Below are 20,336 nucleotides of genomic sequence, written 5' to 3' on the forward strand. Positions count from 1 at the left end.
AAAGTTATAAGTGATCACTTTAACACTATAAAAATTAATCACATTAAAATCTTGAATAATCACTTTAAGGTTATAAGTAATGACTTTAAGACGACAATAAATGTAAAGATAATCTCACCATAAAACCATCTTATTTGAGAATTTATGAATATATAATGGAAAAATAAAAAAAAATGAATATATAATGATAATTTTCGGAGAAATAAGAGAAATATATATATAAAAAAAAAAAAAAAAAAAACTAAATTTTGTAGGTCAGAGCATAACTTTCAAGTGCTCAAATTTTTATCCAATTTTTAATGTAAAATACACCTCAAAAATCGTACTTTTAAATTTAAATTGATTGATAAAAATTATATGTCCATACTCGTTTAATTCTCTATCTCCAATAATGTTCATTCACCCTCAATTGCTCTCCACACTTATTTTCTACCTCTTTATTACAACTCTTGCAAATTCCATTACAACCCCATATGAACCAACCGACCACATTTTCATCAACTTTGGCCAACCTACCTATAACGACGGTGGTACATGGCAGAGCGATCTAGATTTCATCCTAAATACGCAATCTGCCACCAGTAAATGCACTGCAAAAGCACTGGAGGCGGCTTCAACTCCTTATCACATGGCCCGAATATTTCAGGCCACGACAACATATTCCATACCTGTTGCTACGTGGGGCCCAAAACTAGTCCGCCTCTACTTTCCACCCCTATTCATATCCTACGACATCATAGACACCAAATCATCTTTTCTTTCGCTCACAATCAATGGGTTTAATATTTTGCGCAACTTTAGCGCGTACGCTGTTATGGCCCACGCTAATGCGCACACCAACACCACCGCGCCGGTAACAGACGGTCTTGTAAGAGAGATTCACATCTCTTTAGACGAAGGAGAGGGGCAAAGGGCTATAAACCTAACTTTCTCACCAAGTAACCCGGATGGGTTCGGGTTCATAAACGGGTTGGAGATTATATCTGTTCCCGATGGGTTGTACTTTAACCGTTCCGGATCCAATATGGTTCCATATCTTACGGGTGGGTTTCAAGATTATTTGAATAACCCGTTTAATTTTTCGGATTTAATAGCTATGGAAAATATTATCCGGCTGAACGTTGGTGGGTCGATCGTGGATCTGAGTGATTTTTCCGGACTTAGCCGGACTTGGTTCGGTAGAGACGATGACTACATGATGTAAGTTCAACAATATTTTTCAAATTTCCTGAATTTAATTTTAGACAATTGTCTTCTAATTTTCTTTCTTTCTCTGATAAACTTAAAACTATCTGGTGGATTGATAATTTTGGGTCACCAGGAAATATAAATTCTTTTGAATTCCCAAAAAGCATAGGAAGTAATTAATTTATTAGTGTCAAGTAAAAAAATAAATAATATTTTTTTCCTACAAAGTTATCAATTACTTTCTTCCTTTCTTATAAAGTTTCCATAACGAATGTATATAGAAAATATAATATTTTAGATAATAGATATATTATTTTATTAAATAATAAATTTAATTTAATGAAAAAAATAGGCACCATATATAATTATTAAAAAAATTGAAATAATAAAGTCATTGAAAAAATTATAAGGATCATAATTAATAAAAAAATATTTTTATAAAGTTAATGAGAAATATATAAGGATTATAAGAAATATACAAATGTTAAAATGAAATTAGTGGCTAGAAAATATGTGAGAATTATAAAGATTATTATTAAAATATTAAAATAAAATTAAATTTTTATTCGAAATTTATGATATAAAAATAAAAAATTCTTTAGTAATGATAAAAATGCAATCTTCATAGCTCTATACTTATCACTCATAGCTCGATACTTATGTGATAATTTCCAATTTCAGTATTCAACCAAAAGAAAAAGAAAAAAACAATTTCTAAGAATTTTTTTTAAGTTATTAATTTTTTAAGAAATTAAAAATTTTATAGGAATTTAAGTATTTATTTGTTGACCAAACAAGCTCTTGGTAAATATAATTGACCAATATGTCGATTGTAGCAGTGACATCTTTGACTTGTGTGCAGAGTTTGAATGTGTTTACTACATCACACACTAATATGTATATATATACTTAGTTTCTTCCCGTGTTTGCCAAGTTCAATGGGTTTATAAGATCGAGTTAAACATAACTAAAAATACAATAATATGATATTATATTGATATGCGTGGAGAGACGAATAAAATAAGATTTCAAATGGTTATATATTTTTCTCATATAATAATCGCAATATGTAAGATACTATAGAATAAAGAACAATGTAAAATTATTCTATAAAGAAAAAAAACGGAGGAAATATGCAATATAGAAGTATAATCACGTCTCTTCTCACTATAGGCTATAAGTGTACATCATGCAATACAAGTCTTCCATATATTTGAAGTATATAATCCCACTTTAAACGTTAGATGAATGAGATTCTAATTCTTAACATGACCTTTTGAAGTCATATCAAGTACTCAATTTATCCAAAAGTTTAATTAGATGATTAAATAATCATTTAAAACTGCAAATACAATTTTAAATCTGGAATAATAGCACTACACTACTTTTATGTACTTATTTTTGAATTATATATATATATATATATATATATATATATATATATATATATATATATATATATATATATATATATATATATATATATATATATATATATATATATATAGGAAGAAGTTCAAGTGAAAACCATCTTTATATGAGAAACGTGAGAACCAGAAAAAGGTATTACTTTTTGTATAAAAATGTGTTACTATTCCAGAAAAACGTGTTACTTTGCATTTATATTTTTTTTCTGAAAGTTACACTTTTTTGGTAAAAGTACCAGATTTTTTTAAAAACAAAAGTAACACATTTTTTGTGCAAAAGTAACACCTTTCCTGTAAAAAGGTAATACATTTTTTGGTTCTCACGGTTTTTATATAAGCTTGGTTTTCACTGGAACTTGACCCTATATATATATATATATATATATATATATATATATATATATATATATATATATATATATATATATATATATATATATATATATGTGAAAACGACGACGTATTAGAGTTCGAACAATGTGTTTCAAACTCCTATATTTCCAAGATCGAGTGTATGAGGTTTTGTGACAAACAAATTACGCTATCAATAAAATCAATGTTTGTAGGAGAAAATAAAGCAATAAAATGACACAAAGATTTAACGAGTTTCACCCAACTAAGGCTACGTCCTCCGGTGTGTAGTATCTCTTATATTATCAAAAGGAGTTCAAAGAACTCTCAAAATATGGAGAATTACAATAGAGAAGAGATATAGGCTAGTGTTTGGCTTGGGGTATATTTTGTGGATGTGGATGATGTTCACCCACACTTACAAAGTGAATGAGAGCTCTCGATTTATAGGAGACATCATACTAAGTAACATTAAGTACATTAAAGCTATGATTAAATGATAATGAAACATCCCTAAGTATATGAAGAGCCAAAAACAGCATCCTAAGAGCCCTTTGCACTTCTTCATTAAGTCCCATAACTCTTCATATTTCATTACCTCATTAATCCATACTTTTAATCACTATCATAAACCACAAATATTAAGACTCATCTTAATACACCCATTCATGACATACTTATGGGATTCCATCCCAAGAGTCACCACATGAATGCACACACCAATTGTGCACTCAAGTCACACCAATCATAACAATCTCCACCTTGAATTGAGTTCACCTAAGTCAATGAAATTCTCTAATTCACTCCATAATATAACAACTTACACAACATCATAGTCAAAACAAAAACAACACATGTGCATAAACATAGCACATGCACTAAACATGCCCTCAAAAGGGGCTCACAAGAGTATGCTTTTAATTACCAATCAAGTCCATACATCCCATGGACTCATTGGGATATGTTGAAATTATTCTCAAACTGTCGTTAAAAGAAGTATCAATTTCATTTTCATGCTCGGTTGAAGTAGTGGACATACAAGCCGAACTAATTAAGGTTGAACCCAAAAGCATATACAAGCCATCATTAATGGATCCTTTCCAGAACAAATTAGGACCCTTGCCAACCTTCAAAACTCCACCTTCACCAATGCACCTAAAACCTTCTTTATCCAGAATACTAAGGGAAATTATGTTTCTATTCATACCTGGAACATGAAGGACTCCGGTCAATGTTCTTTCAACACCATCAAACATGACAATTTTAACATCTCCAATACCAACTATCGGACAACTAGCCTCATTGCCCATAGTGACTTTTCTTCCATCAACCTTTTGATAAGTTGAGAAGAACCTAGAGTTAAAAGTTATGTGTCTCGAACATCCCGAATCCAAAATCCAAGAATCACCACCCTTATATTCACTAGTAACGACAAGAGCATCAACATCATATATCTGATCTTCAACATAGCTAGCTTCGGCGGAGCTAACTTTTGCGGACTTGCTTTCATCGGATTGTTTGGCTTTTAATTTCCAACAATCTTTCTTGAGGTGGCCTTTCTTCTTACAAAATTTGCAAGTCATGCTCCTTTTGTTCCTACTCGACTCTTTAACAATTAGAGCATCATTGGAAACTCTAGACTCCTTTTGAGCAAATTGAGAATCAATAAGGTCTTTTTGAGTCAAAGCCTTTCTAACATCCTCACTACTCAAAGTGTCTCTTCCATATAGCAAGGTTTCCCTAAAATGCTTATATGAAAACGGTAGAGAAACTAACAATAGAATAGCCAAATCCTCATCATCTACTTTTACATCAATATTTTGCAAATCCATAATTATTGAGTAAAATTCATCAAGGTGCGATTTCATGGGCTTCCCTTCTTGCAATCTGAGATCATACAAACGACTCTTTAACAAAAGTCGATTGGTAACACTCTTTTCCATATAGAGTGATTCCAATTTTTCCCAAATGCCTTTTGAAGTTTCCTCCTTTACAACTTCTCTCAAAACTTCATTAGAGAGACAAAGTTGTATGGCGGATAAAGCATTCGCATCCATTTCTTCCCACTTAGCCTCACTAATGCCTTCGGGTTTCTTCTCTACACCATCTAGTGCTTTATGCACTCCATTTTGTATCAAAATTGCTTTCATTTTGACTTGCCATAAGCCAAAGTTCACACTCCTATCAAACTTCTCAATATCAAGTTTCATTGTAGCCATGTTGCACCAATATAACCTCTAAAACACGATAATTACAACGTGGCTCTGATACCAATTGAAAACGACGATGTATTAGAGTTCGAACAATGTGTTTCAAACTCCAATATTGCCAAGATCGAGTGTATGAGGTTTTGTGACAAACAAATTACGCTATCAATAAAATCAATGTTTGTAGGAGAAAATAAAGCAATAAAATGACACAAAGATTTAATGAGGTTCACCCAACTAAGGCTACGTCCTCCGGTGTCTAGTATCTCTTATATTATCAAAAGGAGTTCAAAGAACTCTCAAAATATGGAGAATTACAATAGAGAAGAGATATAGGCTAGTATTTGGCTTGGGGTATATTTTGTGGATGTGGATGATGTTCACCCACACTTACAAAGTGAATGAGAGCTCTCTATTTATAGGAGAGATCATACTAAGTAACATTAAGTACATTAAAGCTATGATTAAATGATAATGAAACATCCCTAAGTATATGAAGAGCCAAAAACAGCATCCTAGGAGCCCTTTGCACTTCTTCATTAAGTCCCATAACTCTTCATATTTCATTACCTCATTAATCCATACTTTTAATCACCATCATAAACCACAAATATTAAGACTCATCTTAATACACCCATTCATGACATACTTATGGGATTTCATCCCAAGAGTCACCACATGAATGCACACACCAATTGTGCACTCAAGTCACACCAATCATAACAATATATATATATATATATATATATATATATATATATATATATATATATATATATATATATATATATATATATATATATATATATATATATATATATATATATATGTATATATTTATTTGTTTATTTTTATTGATTACATTGAGTTGTACCTTAGCTTGTGTTGAACGCATGTAACTTTGCTATTGTATTTGGTTTCATTTGTCTCTTTCTTTGTAGTGCTCTTTTTATTTGAGCGTCGCTTTGACTATATCCCTCTTGCCCTGTCGTCAGATGGGGTGTAGGTATGATTTGTCAGTCACGAACCCACAAACCCAGTTTTAAGCGGAATCTATCATATATGATGGTAAATTGATTAATTTTATTTTTATGTTGTACATAATCAGTACTGGTCTAAACGACACATATTCCTACATCGCAACTGCAACCACAAACTTCAATTATACAGTTGCAACACCATCGTATACGGCGCCAGAGTTAGTGTACTTGACATTGAGGGAGATGGGACCAGATGTTGGAGAATTGAAGAAAAACCAAAATTTGACATGGTTGTTCGAGGTCGATGTTGGATTTAATTATCTTGTGAGGCTCCATTTTTGCGAGTTAGTTTTCTCAATCAACAACACTGGCCAAAGAGTTTTCGACGTTAGTATCAACAATCAAATGGGTGCACGTGATATTGATGTTTTTGCGGTAACTGGTGGCATTAAAATTCCAATGTATCGAGATTTCGTTACGCTTTTTGAAGGTAGTGGTAGCAACAAAGCTAGTGTCGAAACCAGAGGTCTTCTTTCAGTGACACTTACTCCCGACCCTACCGCAACGTAAGTTAATCATTGTTTTTTATGGGTAAGAAATCGAGAATCCAGTCCCTGCATGAGGAGGTTAGGAGTCAAGCATTGATTTTCTCCTGGGTTAAAAATTGAACGCCTATCACAAGGATAAATGGAAAGACTTTCTACAATACATTTGCATATATTTCAACCAAGTCAAACTCGCCGTCTTTGACAGTGTTTTTTTAGTCTTCTGACCCAAAAACTTACATTTTTAGCCAATATAGGTTTAAAATCGCTATTTAAGATAGCAATTTCACGAGAAGTTTAGTTTTCAACTGTTTTTACCTGAAGCCCATTTCTCTATTTTTTTTAAAAATAAAAAATTTCTTTACTAATAATTAATCATTAGGATAAAAATCTTAAGTTAATGATTAAGACCCCATGATATAATAAATAGGGTAAAAAAAAACAAATATTCAACTAATAATTAATCAGCTAATAATTATTTTCATTAATATAAGCAAGATATATTTCATAATAAATACAAATATATTTACTGTTGTAAATATATATTCTTGACATAATATTTAAAAGTTGATGTTGTTTCATATTTAGAAAATTAGGATAAGACTTTTTGTCACACTACAATAAATTTTTAATTTTTTAATTGTTTTAAATAAATACACAACAATATAGTTAGAGTTTCAACTGTTGCTCTGTGTTTTTAGGTATGGCGATGTTATGCTCAATGGATTGGAGATTTTCAAGTTGAGTTCTTCAAATGGTTCTCTTGCTGCACCAAATCCTACTCTTGCTGCACCAAATCCTACTCTCCCTTTACAAAGTAATAATCTTATTATTTGCCGTTTAAACTTTGTCAACCTTTCTAATAATAAGATTTGATTCAAATATGTTATGTGAAAAATTGTCTCTATCAGTTGCACATATATTATAAACGGAGGAAGTAGAAATTCCAACCACAACCATATGTTTTGTGAGAAATTGTCTCTATCAGTTGCAAGTATATAATAAACGGAGGAAGTAGAATTCTAGCCATAACCATAAGCATAATAAGTTGGAGCTCCATCGACCACTGGTCTGATCACGCACTTACCTGCTTCAGGCATGTCATATATAGGTTCAAGCCATGTTTGATCTAGTGCTAACTATTGATAGAATATATAACGTACATATCTTGAGGCTTTAATATTAATTTAAGCTTTTGGTTGTAACTTCAAGATATATTATATATTTTATCGGTTGATAAATTATTCAATAGAATATCCCAAGATTTTAGATATTGATTTGGGTTAAGTATCCTATCATTAGTTCAGATTAGAGTTAATTACCTAGATTGAATTTACTACTATAATAACAATATTATTTTTGAGATTAGATTTACTACTTGGAAAATATCTATTTGCTACTGTGTTGATCACTTTTGTGATTTCGAAAACCCTGACATCATCCTGGCCCTTCTATGTATTTTGAAAAAATATATAACTGGATTGATTTATGTCTAAGTAGTGTAATGCTCTCGCGTCTTTTAAATTTGTTACATCATGATTTCCAATGTGATGACATTTTGGCTAAAATATAATAAAATGCAAAGAACAGAGGAATGTTTAATGGTTATCATTTTCATCATTATTTCTTGCAAATGTTTCACTAAACAAATCTTGGTTGCACATTGTAGGACGTGAACACGGTCTAACCAAAATCATGATCATCTTCATCATACTTGGTAAATTCATCATTTCCTATCCATCTTTGCTCTACTTAAGAAGTTTTAGATTTTCCTTTCAACTCTTATTCGCAATTAGTAACAGTGAACAACTTCGTGTTAAAAACACCTGCTGCCTCCTTTTTTTGAACAAAGGAGACCTGAGATACAAACCCAAATCTAACATCATATCAGAATTTGTACATGTTAAAGTGTCCATTATTATTCACATGTATATCATTCAACATCAGAAAAAGAGAAATAGAATATACAAATTTATAAACTAGAAGAATAATTTCAACTACACTATAAATTATCGTAAACGTTCTTCGAACTTATAAGTAGATTACAAAAATTCAATATTCTAAACAAAAATTATAAAAAAAGAACCCTAAAAATTCTACCCAAATTAGAAACTAATTCAATTAAATTAAAAAAGTAAACTAATTTATAGAGAATTTGGACAATAAAAATTAGCCTTGGTTATAACTTGAAATTCAGGCCTCCCATTTTGAATGTTTCGCTTTCATTTAATATTATTTTCTATATTCCAGCAAAACTATCAAACAACTTTACACAGTGCAGTGGCATGCCTACCACATTTGTTGGTGTAGGTTGTGACTTTGATTCCAGCAAAGCTTATATTTTTTTTTTCCTAAGAGATGGGGTTACATGTGAACCCCATGCTAACGAACGTGGTACACCTATGTTTTTACTTCAATTTTTATTTGAATTGTCCAGACTCATTTTTTCAGCTTGTGGTCTTACCAGTAAAGCTAACTCCTATGTGAATATTTTCTTTTCAGGAATTGGAATAGGCATATGTATGTTAATTGCACTAATCCTCTTGTACAAAAAAATGAACTCGCTGATCGAGAAAAGTAAAGAAATTGAAACATTGTTGAAACAACATGGTTCCCTCGGTCCAAAGAGGCATACTTATGCAGATTTGAAGAGAATTACAAACTCCTTCAAAATCAAGCTAGGTGAAGGAGGTTACGGTATTGTATACAAAGGAAAACTAGATTGTGGGGATCAAGTGGCAGTGAAAATTCTCAAGAGATCATCGAATCGAGATATGGATATGGTGGAATTCATCAATGAAGTTGCAAGTATCGGAAACACCAATCATAAGAACATTGTGAAACTCCTAGGCTTCTGTTACGAGGGTTCAAAACGCGCTCTTATATATGACTACATGCCTTGCGGATCTCTTGAAAAGTTCACACATGGGGGCAGAGACGAAAACAATCAACAACTCTCATGGAAAAGTTTATTTGAAATCGCGATTGGGATTGCAAGAGGGCTAGAGTACTTGCACCAAGGGTGCAACACGAGAATATTACACTTTGACATTAAGCCCCAAAACATTCTATTAGACGAGAATTATTGCCCCAAGATATCTGATTTTGGCCTGGCTAAGATATGCCCACAAAAGGACAGCATAATTTCGATGTCAGAAGCCAGAGGAACTGCAGGGTACATTGCTCCTGAGGTTTTCTTCAAGAGATTTGGCGGAGTTTCTCATAAATCAGATGTTTATAGTTACGGAATGTTGGTTTTAGAAATGATTGGGTGTCGAAAAAATATTGATGCGAAAGTGGAACATAGTAGTGAGCAGTATTTTCCGCATTGGATTTACAAGCAACTCGAGGAAGTTGAAGAGATCGATCAAATCGACACCACAAACAACAACGAGGGATCAGTACTCAAAAGGAAGATGGTTGTAGTGGGTTTATGGTGCATACAAACCAACCCCTTCACCCGACCAAATATGACTCGAGTTGTAGAAATGCTCGAAGGAACACTCGACTTGCTGCAGATTCCTCCGATTCCATCTCTTGCTTCTCCTTTGAGATCACACGAAATTTCTACCACTCTAGATGAAATCTCATTAGGTGGACTTTTTTGTATCCTCCATTTCATGTTCTAGTTAGACAATGTAGCCATTATAGTGAGCTTTTTAGCTTTGTGTAAATGATTGTCTCCAATAAGTGCAACATAATTTGCTAGTTAATTCGCTTATGTTATATTTGGAAACGATGATTATTGGTTTAATTTCATGTTTGGCAAATCAATGAATTCAATTTTGAATTGAAGTCATTTCTACCATTGTATTAAAAGTAGATAAAGTTAAGAATGTGAGAATGATTCACAATCTTGTTATTTTCAAATTCTTTCTTTATGATTTCACAATTGAAATTTACAATTTGAAATGAATTTATTAGTTCCAAACACAACTTTAGGAAATCACCATCGATGATTTTATTCTTCTCCGCAATTTCTTGAAGTTGTAAAACAAACTGTAGGCCCCAACCAACATCCCCAACCGATGGACGTTCGCTACCTTGATTGCGTACGCAATAAGCTCGGGAATAATCTCACCGAATTTGCTTAGACAATGACTGCAATTTGGCCTTTTAAATTCGGGTCTATGATAATATTTTTATAATTTTTTTATGTACGTAGTTTAAGATATTAATAATGGCAAATCCTAATATTAAGAGGCGAACGTGTGTCTCAATTGAAGAACTCAATTTGCAATGGGTGTTTGAAACTTCTCAAAATATTGATTATAACTTAATTATCTCCAACCATAAAAGGTATTGCATTCCAATCTTTAAGCATGGAACATGCCATTACAAGGCTTCTTCTCTAAGAAAAATGCATTTATAGAAATAAAAAATAGAATAAAAGTCTTTTCTTATTTATATCGATCTCATCGTAAAACGGTCTTAAATTAGGCTAAATAGTCTTACTAAATTAGTTAACACATTCACTTTAGTACTCAAAATTTACTCACTTTTAGTTGTTTAATACTTTAACACATCATTTTATATGCTAAAACTAACATTTTGAATATTATAGCACTCATTTTTTTCTTTAATAGAGTCAGTCCGTTAGGTAGATGGTAATAAATGGTAGGAATGGAAATAAAAACTAGTGTAATTTTGATTGAAAAATCTCTTGGCTACCTTGATGGCCATACTTGTCCAACTTTAATTATCTCATTTTCTTCATACAATTCATCCCAATGCATTATGCATTACCATTGGGAAAGGTGGTATTAGGTGGTAATGAAAATTTGTAAACAAAAATATTTTATTGTGATCAAAGTTTCATCACCATAGGAATGACATGGAAATTGAGGTGAAATAAAACACTATAAATCATTTCCATTATCACTATTTAGTATCACTAACTAAACAGATCGTTAATACCATATGATCGTGAGACAGTTTCATACTTGCTCTTGTAGCTTGGAGGAGAGTGGCTTTATTACTGAGTGGGCTTTATATCATGGCAAAAACTTGGGAGAGACCGCCTCAATGTGAGGCGGTACAATTGGGCCGGCCCAAAAGCTAAAAGTTAAAAAAATAAAAATGGCGCAAAACCCCAAAATTAGAAAATAAATTTAATTTTGACTTTAAAGATATCAATTCTGACATTTAAGTGATCAATTTCAACTTAAAGTAAACATTAAATAAATCAAATAAAATAAAAATATTCAATTTTTATCTAACAGTGATCAATTTTGACATTAAAGTAATCAATTTCTACTTACAAGTTTATAAACTTAAATGGACAATTATTTTAAAGTCTTCAATTTCGATGTTAAAGTGATCAATTCAAACGTTGAAGTGATCAAAAAAGTGATCAATTAAATGATCAGTTATAACTTATAAAAGAAACCAATTATATTTATGACCTTAAAGATATCAATTATGACTTTAAATTGATCAATTATTGATCGCGTATTGTAAAAATTTATAATTAAACCGATTGGACTATTGGTCTCAATATAAGACGATTGGCTCCTAAAACCTTCTGTTTTATCATTTCATTTTCTGTTTATTAGGCTTGATATCACTTGTGTTTCTCTGGGCCAAAAAATAGGAGCATAGAACTCATTATAACCCAAAAGGTTTAGTTACGAAATTTTGTATTTATGTTCATATATGTAGAGTCTGATAGCTATATGGGCTCTAATATCAATCAATTTGTCACATAATCGCTATTGGAATATATATATATATATATATATATATATATATATATATATATATATATATATATATATATATATATATATATATATATATATATATATATATATATATATATATATATATATATATATATATATATATATATATATATATATATATATATATATATATATATATTTTAAATGTATAAGAATATCATAAATCGTTAATTTTGATTTTGAAATGCTAAAACTTATAATGTTTTGAAAACAATTACATCTACCACTAAACGCTACTTAAAATGTTGTTTAGCCGAGCAATTACTATTCACAAATTCCTGTGTAGAGACGGTCTCACTATGAGACGTTCATCATATAAGGGTTGAACAGCTCAACTAGTACAAATGTTAACATATGTGCTTCTTATTTTGTGGTCGTCTCATCGAGAAATGTTCTTTCACAAAAGTAGCTCATTATTATTTTATCCATATTATTAAACTGTTATGCGAACAACGCTCTAAATAAATCATTACTCTATTGATTTTACAATAATTTGTGAACAAATTAGTATGTAGATGAATGGAGAAGGTTAGCTAATTGGATAATGTGAACAGATCATATGTTCATATGCATGCATTTGCTAATTGCCAATTGCAACATTGTGATCCACAATCGTTGTTTAAAAACTTACATTTTTAGCCAATATGGGTTTAAAATTGCTATTTAAGATAGCTATTTTATGTGAAGTTTACTTTTCCAATTGTTTTTACCTGAAACTCATTTCTCTAGTTTTTAAAAATAAAAAAGTTAGTTTGTTTATTTTTCTTGCCACATTTTATTTTAGGGAAGTGGTCCCACCAAGGAAAATTTTGTCATATACAAATTTTTCCTTACTTTAAATTTAATCCAGATTTATGCAATATAAATGACTTTACAATTTCTTAGTCTTTGTATTATATATGATTCATTATTGCAATTTCAAAAGAGCATATAGAGTAATTATTTGTTTGATAACAAGAATATTTTCCTTCGAAAAATACTTTATTTAATGACTTTTTCAAATTTGCATTGAAGTTGAAACTTTTGTCTTGTTTTTCTAGATATGACGATCTCTTGCTCAATGGATTGAAGATTTTCAAGTTGAACTCTTCAAATGGTTTTCTTGCCGCACCAAATCCTAATATCCTTATGAATTTAACATCTTTACAAGGTAATAATCGATCGTCGAATAGTTCTCATCATTTAATACCGATTATCGGAGGAATCCTTGGTGCTATTCTAGTAGTCGCACTCATATCATCAATATATTTCATAATCATTTTCCGAAGAAAAAAGGAGAAACAAAAATTCATGAAAACAATGAGCAAAGATGATACTAGCAAGCTTAAGTGGATTTCGCCGTTGGATGATTCTGGATCTAATGCAACTACCGCTAGTGTGATTTCTTCTCTGTCGTCCGATCTTTGTCGACGTTTTTCATTTGCGCAAGTTAAAGTTGCTACAAACGATTTCGACGACGATTTGATCATAGGAACCGATGGGTTCGGTAAAGTTTACAAGGGTTCAATAGATGATGGAGCCACTATTGTGGCCATAAAACGTCTTACGACAACATCGAAGCAAGGCGCTCGCGAGTTTGAAACAGAAATCGAGATGCTATCGAGACTACGTCACGTACATTTGGTGTCCTTAATCGGATATTGTGACGAACACGGTGAAATGATCATAGTTTACGAGTATATGCCACGTGGCACTCTTCGAGATCACTTGTTGTACAAGAATCCCGAGAGAAGCGAGAACCATACACCATTGTCGTGGAAGCAACGACTTATGATTTGTCTTGGATCAGCTCGCGGTTTGCACTATCTTCACGCGGGTGCTAAACAATTGATTATTCATCGAGATGTCAAGTCTACGAATATTCTTCTTGATGATAAGTGGACGGCCAAAGTCTCAGACTTTGGCCTTTCAAAGGTAGGACCCACTCCTGATGAAATGGGTCCTACCCATGTTAGTACCGCTGTCAAAGGAAGTGTTGGATATTTAGATCCAGAGTACTATCGACGTCAACAGTTGACAGAGAAATCAGATGTATACTCCTTCGGAGTTTTGTTGTTCGAGGTTTTATGTGCTCGATTTGCGATGAACCCTAATCTACCCAAGCAACAAGTGAACTTAGCCGTGTGCGCTCGTTATAACTACAAAAATAAAACCCTCCACACAATTGTCGATCCAAATCTAACAGGGCAAATTGCACCCGAATGTCTAAGAAAATTTGGAGAAGTGGCAGAAATGTGTATACGAGAACATGGAAGTGATCGTCCTTCGATGGGGGACGTAGTTTGGGGCATTGAATTTGCCTTACAACTACAAGAAACCGCGGAGAAAATTATGCAAAACAATTTAAGTGATGATCCTCAAGGAGAAATTTCAGATTCTACGATAAGTTTTAAACTTGATGGGGCAAATGCATTAGGTTCAATGTATATTGATGATGAATCGACTACATTAAATGATGATTTTTCTGATACTAAGATGGTTGATATGGGCACAAAAAAGTTATTGGATAGTAGAACTACTACATTTTATACATCGGAATCACCCATAATTGATATGAAGTCTGGTTCAATTTTTTCTGAGATTATCGACCCAAAAGCCAGATGACTCGTACAAATTATTGTATGAGATAATTTCTCTATAAAATGTGTTTCATACGACATGAGAATATAAGATTTTTATTTCTCTTGCAAGAGTATGTAAAAGAAATAAGAAAATATGTTTTTTTTGTAAATTGTTTTTTAGGATAATATATAAAACTGTTAATTTGTTAATTAGTATTATATTTTGAATATTTCAAGGTACGGTTGTGTTTTTAATATGAATAATTATATCATAAAAATATAAGATGCATAAGTGCCGTGTTAGTCCATTTCATTTTTTAGTTTTTTTTTTAAAGAAAATCTAATAATTTATTGATAAAAATATCATACGACATCTACAAAAGAGTAACAATCGATCAAATACATAACAATTTTAATCAAATAAAATTTTACTCCCTTCTACTCTTCCTACTTGTCCCAATTACTTTTTGGTTACTATTCATTAATCACTCTTAATTTGTATTTTATTCTTAATCTATAACTTAAAATATAGTCAAGCGTGATTTTATTTCATTCGTCTCAATACAATGATTATTAATATCAACTTTTCATAATTTTTAATTATGCGCAATTAAAGATATTAAAGGTTAAAATGTTGCCTCGACAAGTGTAAAAAAAGGTAAATGGGACAAGTAGGCTGAATCTGAGGGAGTATATAAAAAAAGTCATGATCATTATAACGGAGATCCAATACTAAAGTCTACCCTCTATCATGATCATTATAAGTGATAGTAGCCCTAAAATTTACAATCAAGGTTAGAATTTTTTGAGAGAAAAAAAAGAGAGAACAGAGCAAGATTAACAATTTATAAAAGTCTAGTTTTTTTCTACTTTGCCACATACATACATAACAAAATTCTTTTTTACTCTTCTCAAATGGAATTATAAAATTTTATGTCAAATTTTAATTAATAACTCTGATTAATTTATATAAAAAAACATATTCATATGTTAATATTGATAAATTCGTCTCGATATATATTTTTAAATATTATTTATTATAACTTTTAAAAATTTACAATTAAAGTTATTTAGCTTTTATATTTACATTAAAATCTTAAAAACAAAAATTATAAGAATAAAAGAAAATGTAGCGATAAAAGTAAGAATACTTTTGGGAGAGACTTGTATACTAAGTAGACAAATTGGACCAAGTCAATTGGTGAGTGGCAAAATGAGACATGAGACTTAGACTTCAGAGTGATATATGGAATTTAAAGGGTGACAATATTATTAAATGTCACAACTCACAAGTAGGGATGGCAATGGGTCGGACTCGGCTCGGATTATACATACTCCGACTCTGCTCCGGATTTTAGTCGAACTTTTTTTTTCAGTCCACCTCCACTCGGAGTCGGATTATGCATACTCCAAGTTTGCCCCGACTCGGACTCTCGGACCTCCAACGGAGTCGGATACGGAGTCGGATTATTATCAAACTTTATCGTTGTGATATTGTATTAATGATTTAAAGCATACGAAGTTAACAAATATATTTTTCAAATACAATTTAACAAAAACATATGTAGTTTGAATTCAAGTTTAACATGAGAAATATTCCTAATACTACAATTTAACAAAATTTTCTCGCATTTTGATTTGGCGTATTTTATTTCTCTTGATCTGATTTGTCGTATTTTGATTGATTGATCTAAATAAAAATACCAAGTAGTTTTTCAAAATCGAAAATTACAGTTAGTATGAGAGAGAGCTTGAATTAGTCACGTCCAGAGTTTTTAAAGGAAACAAAATATTGGGTTAAAAGTCAAATTCAAAGTCGGATTTCCTTCAGGGTCGGAGTCGGGTCGGAGTGTCGGATTTTTAGTAAGGTCCAACTCCGGTCCGTCTCTAACTCGAATTCGGATCGTGAAGTCGGAGTTGGAGTCGGATAACCTTTTACTCGGACTCGAATCGGATTACTTTCCTCGAATCGAGTCGGACTAAGGTCGAATTCGGACTGAATTGCCATCCCTACTCACAAGAGTCAAGATCAACCCTTAAAGTTGGGAAACTTTATCTTTATTTTAGATTATAATCTATTGGGGCACTCAAGTAAAATAAGAACAAATTTCATAAAGTTGTTGAATTTTCTTCTATGCTAAAAACCATTTTGATAAATTGATTGATCATAGGTTTTGTTTTTTATTGGAAGATGGCAAATAAGGAGTCCAAGGTTGGACCTGCCTAGGCTATGAACTAATTTATTTAAATAAAAATCTATTTGTTTTGAATTGTTTGAAGTATTATAACCTTTTTTTATTCTAATGTAATAATACCTCATATGGTTTTTCACATTTTTTATACATCATTTTAATTTTTAATGTGTCGAAAAGTGTTTGTTAAAAATGATAAAAAGTTAATGATCATAAAATATACATTGAGACGAATCAAACGAGATCACATACACTTATTAATATATTGAGAATAATAGCTACTCTTGTGAAAGACCGGCTCTCGGTGAAACAATCTCAAAACAAGAAGCTTACTTATTAAAAATTGTAAATTGAGTTATTCAACTCATGATTGAAGAACGTCTCACAATAAGACCGTGTCACACAACAATTTGTGTGAGAATAAAATATAAACTAGAATAATTGGTAAATAGTATGAAAAAAAATAAATAAATCATCTGATAAGAATAGAAAGGAGTAAAAAAAAAATGACAATTAAGTTGGATCCATGTATATATACAGATGAGCTTTGCACACCTTATACTAGTATAATGAGTCATCAAAAAACGACTAAATTTACTTAAAGGCTAATAAGCAAAAAACATACGTCCTCCATCTCTTTTGAGTGCCTATTTGATTATACACACTATTCAATGTATTATTTTAATTCATAATGTCTAAAATTATGGATAATAAAAATTATAAAAAATTGATATTAATAAAATTTACATTAAGACTAATCAAGTAAGATTCAACATGAAAATTTTTTATTAATATATTAAAAATAAAAATACAAGTTAAGGGTAATTTTTAATTTTTAATTTTTAATGTAAAACATATAGAGTTAGGAGTCATATAATATACCCCAAACCAATCCTTGATTTGGCCTATGTGCATGATTTTGTATTTACAAGACTAGGTTTTTACACAATGTAAATATCTATGGGGAAATAAATATTAAACTAAAAGAGAGTATTATTAGAGCATAAAATAAAAAAATATATAATTGTCCTCAATGGTAATAAATGGTTATAAAGTTATGGATGGAGAAAGACAAATTGAAAACTTAATCCTTTTATTTTGAGGGTAAAACATATCGAATATTTGTCCCCAAAATAAAATGATAATCTTTCATTACCCTCGTATCATATTATCATCTTTTTTATTTTCATAATTTGATTTTTCTTCTCTTCTTAAATATTTACACAGATGCGAGTTAAAAATTTAGCTTCAAACACTTTTTTAATGGTGACCCTTAGCTTGATGTTAACTTTATAAACAATAGATGTAATCTAAGTGTTATTGCAAAAGCTAAATTCTCCAAAAGGTTGCTTATCAATTAGTGAGAGAAGAATCGAACAATTAAAGTTTGGCTGAGGTAGAATGGCATAAACCCTACCGTATGTCATTAGGATCATTAGTATTCAAATTATTATATTGTTAACAATATTAGTTTTAGTATATAGTACTTCCTCCGTTTCATTATAGTTGCTATATTTGACTTTTTATATAATTTAATGTGTTATTTTGATCATTTATATGTTGAACTATACACATCTAAAAAATATAAAAAAATTAATATTCTGAAACTATGCGATTAAACGATTCAAACAAGATCTCACTTGATAATATTTTTTTTTACACATTAGCCGCAATACATAAAATAAACTTGAATGATGAATAGTGTCAAAAACCGTTATTTAACTAGTATTTCAGAACGGAGGAAGTATTATTGTAATTAGCATCAACATATTATTGATGTTAGTAACAATATTAAGAAAAAATAACCGTGAATAATATGAATTTTTACTGATTTTCCTGCAATAGTACGAACTTTTGATTAATCCTAAATAATACCAACTTTAATATGAATTTCCCTAGAGCATCTTTAACCTATTATTAACCTACAATTGTAGGTTAAGTTGCTCAAAAAAAAAAATACAAAAAATAAAATAAAAATTACCAAAAAAATGAAAAAAAAAAAAAGTAAAGAACATGAATTCCTAATCCTCACCGTACCTCTTCCCTATCCCTAGCCCAACCTCCAGCCCCCATCCCCCACAGGCCAGAACTACCACCGTTCTCCGCTCACTGTCACTCCCATTCTCCACCCACTTCCAGCCACCACCATCTTCATCAAAATCCACCTCCAAATCCAACTCCCCATCCTTTGCGCAGCCCCTATCCCCCTTTATTCTCAACCACCATCAAACCCTTCCCTTTACTCCACTACAACCAATCGGCCTCCCATAAACAGCGCCCTATGCAGCCTTCCTCACCTCCTTTCCCCTGACGCGACCTCCATAAACAACCACCATAACCACCCACCCTAAATGTGAACCACCACCATAACCAACCCAAATTCAAACAAACATAATCTTTAATCTACCTTTTCACTACCAAATTCGACCATCAAAATTGACCAACAAAATATTAATTATGTGTCTTTAATTACTAAATATATTATTATAAACTCCTAACTATTAAATATTAAAGTATCGTTTTTTGAATTTTTAGGATGAGGTCGGGGCACAAGCTCCTCTTGTCCATTATAGGGACGGCCCTGCTTTGTGACAAAAAAAAGTAATGACACTAGGGCTAAGTAACAAAAGGTGACTTGAGAGTGATCGATCAAATTGAATAGGCGTCATTACTAAATATCAAGAGTCAATATCAACGCTTAAATTTGACCAACTTTTTATTAATTTTCTATTTCATAATCTATAATGGCCCTCAAGTAAATAAGAACAATTTTCATTAAGTTATGTTGAATTTTCTTCTATGCTAAAAAACTATTTTGTTTAATTCATTGATCATAATGCTTTATAAAATCTTAGGTTAATTATTGGAAGATGGCAAACAACGGAATCTAATTCGTGACTGTTTAGGTTCTGACAAAATTAATTAATTTAAAATTTATTAATATTAAATTTTATAACATATCACAAATAAATATGAGTTATGACAGTTGAGTTAATTCCGCACACAAATATCTAAAATTCGACCCAAGGCTACTAAATTTAATTAAAGGTTAAGCATAAATATATTTCATCATTTAATACCGATTATCGGAAGAATCCTTGGTGCTATTCTAGTAGTCGCACTCATATCATCAATATATTT

General features: G+C 31.1%; 1 protein-coding gene across 1 annotated transcript; it reads left to right on the forward strand.

The window, feature by feature from the left end:
- Positions 1 to 256: 256 nt before the first annotated feature.
- LOC130803302 (probable receptor-like protein kinase At5g39020) lies at positions 257 to 15,061 on the forward strand. Its single transcript, XM_057667502.1, has 7 exons — positions 257 to 1,200; positions 6,282 to 6,719; positions 7,400 to 7,515; positions 8,368 to 8,415; positions 9,201 to 10,326; positions 11,634 to 11,733; positions 13,457 to 15,061. The coding sequence occupies exons 1-7, from the start codon at positions 392 to 394 to the stop codon at positions 15,044 to 15,046; spliced, it is 4,227 nt and encodes a 1,408-aa protein (XP_057523485.1). The 5' UTR covers positions 257 to 391; the 3' UTR covers positions 15,047 to 15,061.
- Positions 15,062 to 20,336: the final 5,275 nt, after the last annotated feature.

Source organism: Amaranthus tricolor, chromosome 16 (genome assembly GCF_026212465.1).
Source record: "Amaranthus tricolor cultivar Red isolate AtriRed21 chromosome 16, ASM2621246v1, whole genome shotgun sequence".
Lineage (NCBI taxonomy): Eukaryota > Viridiplantae > Streptophyta > Magnoliopsida > Caryophyllales > Amaranthaceae > Amaranthus > Amaranthus tricolor.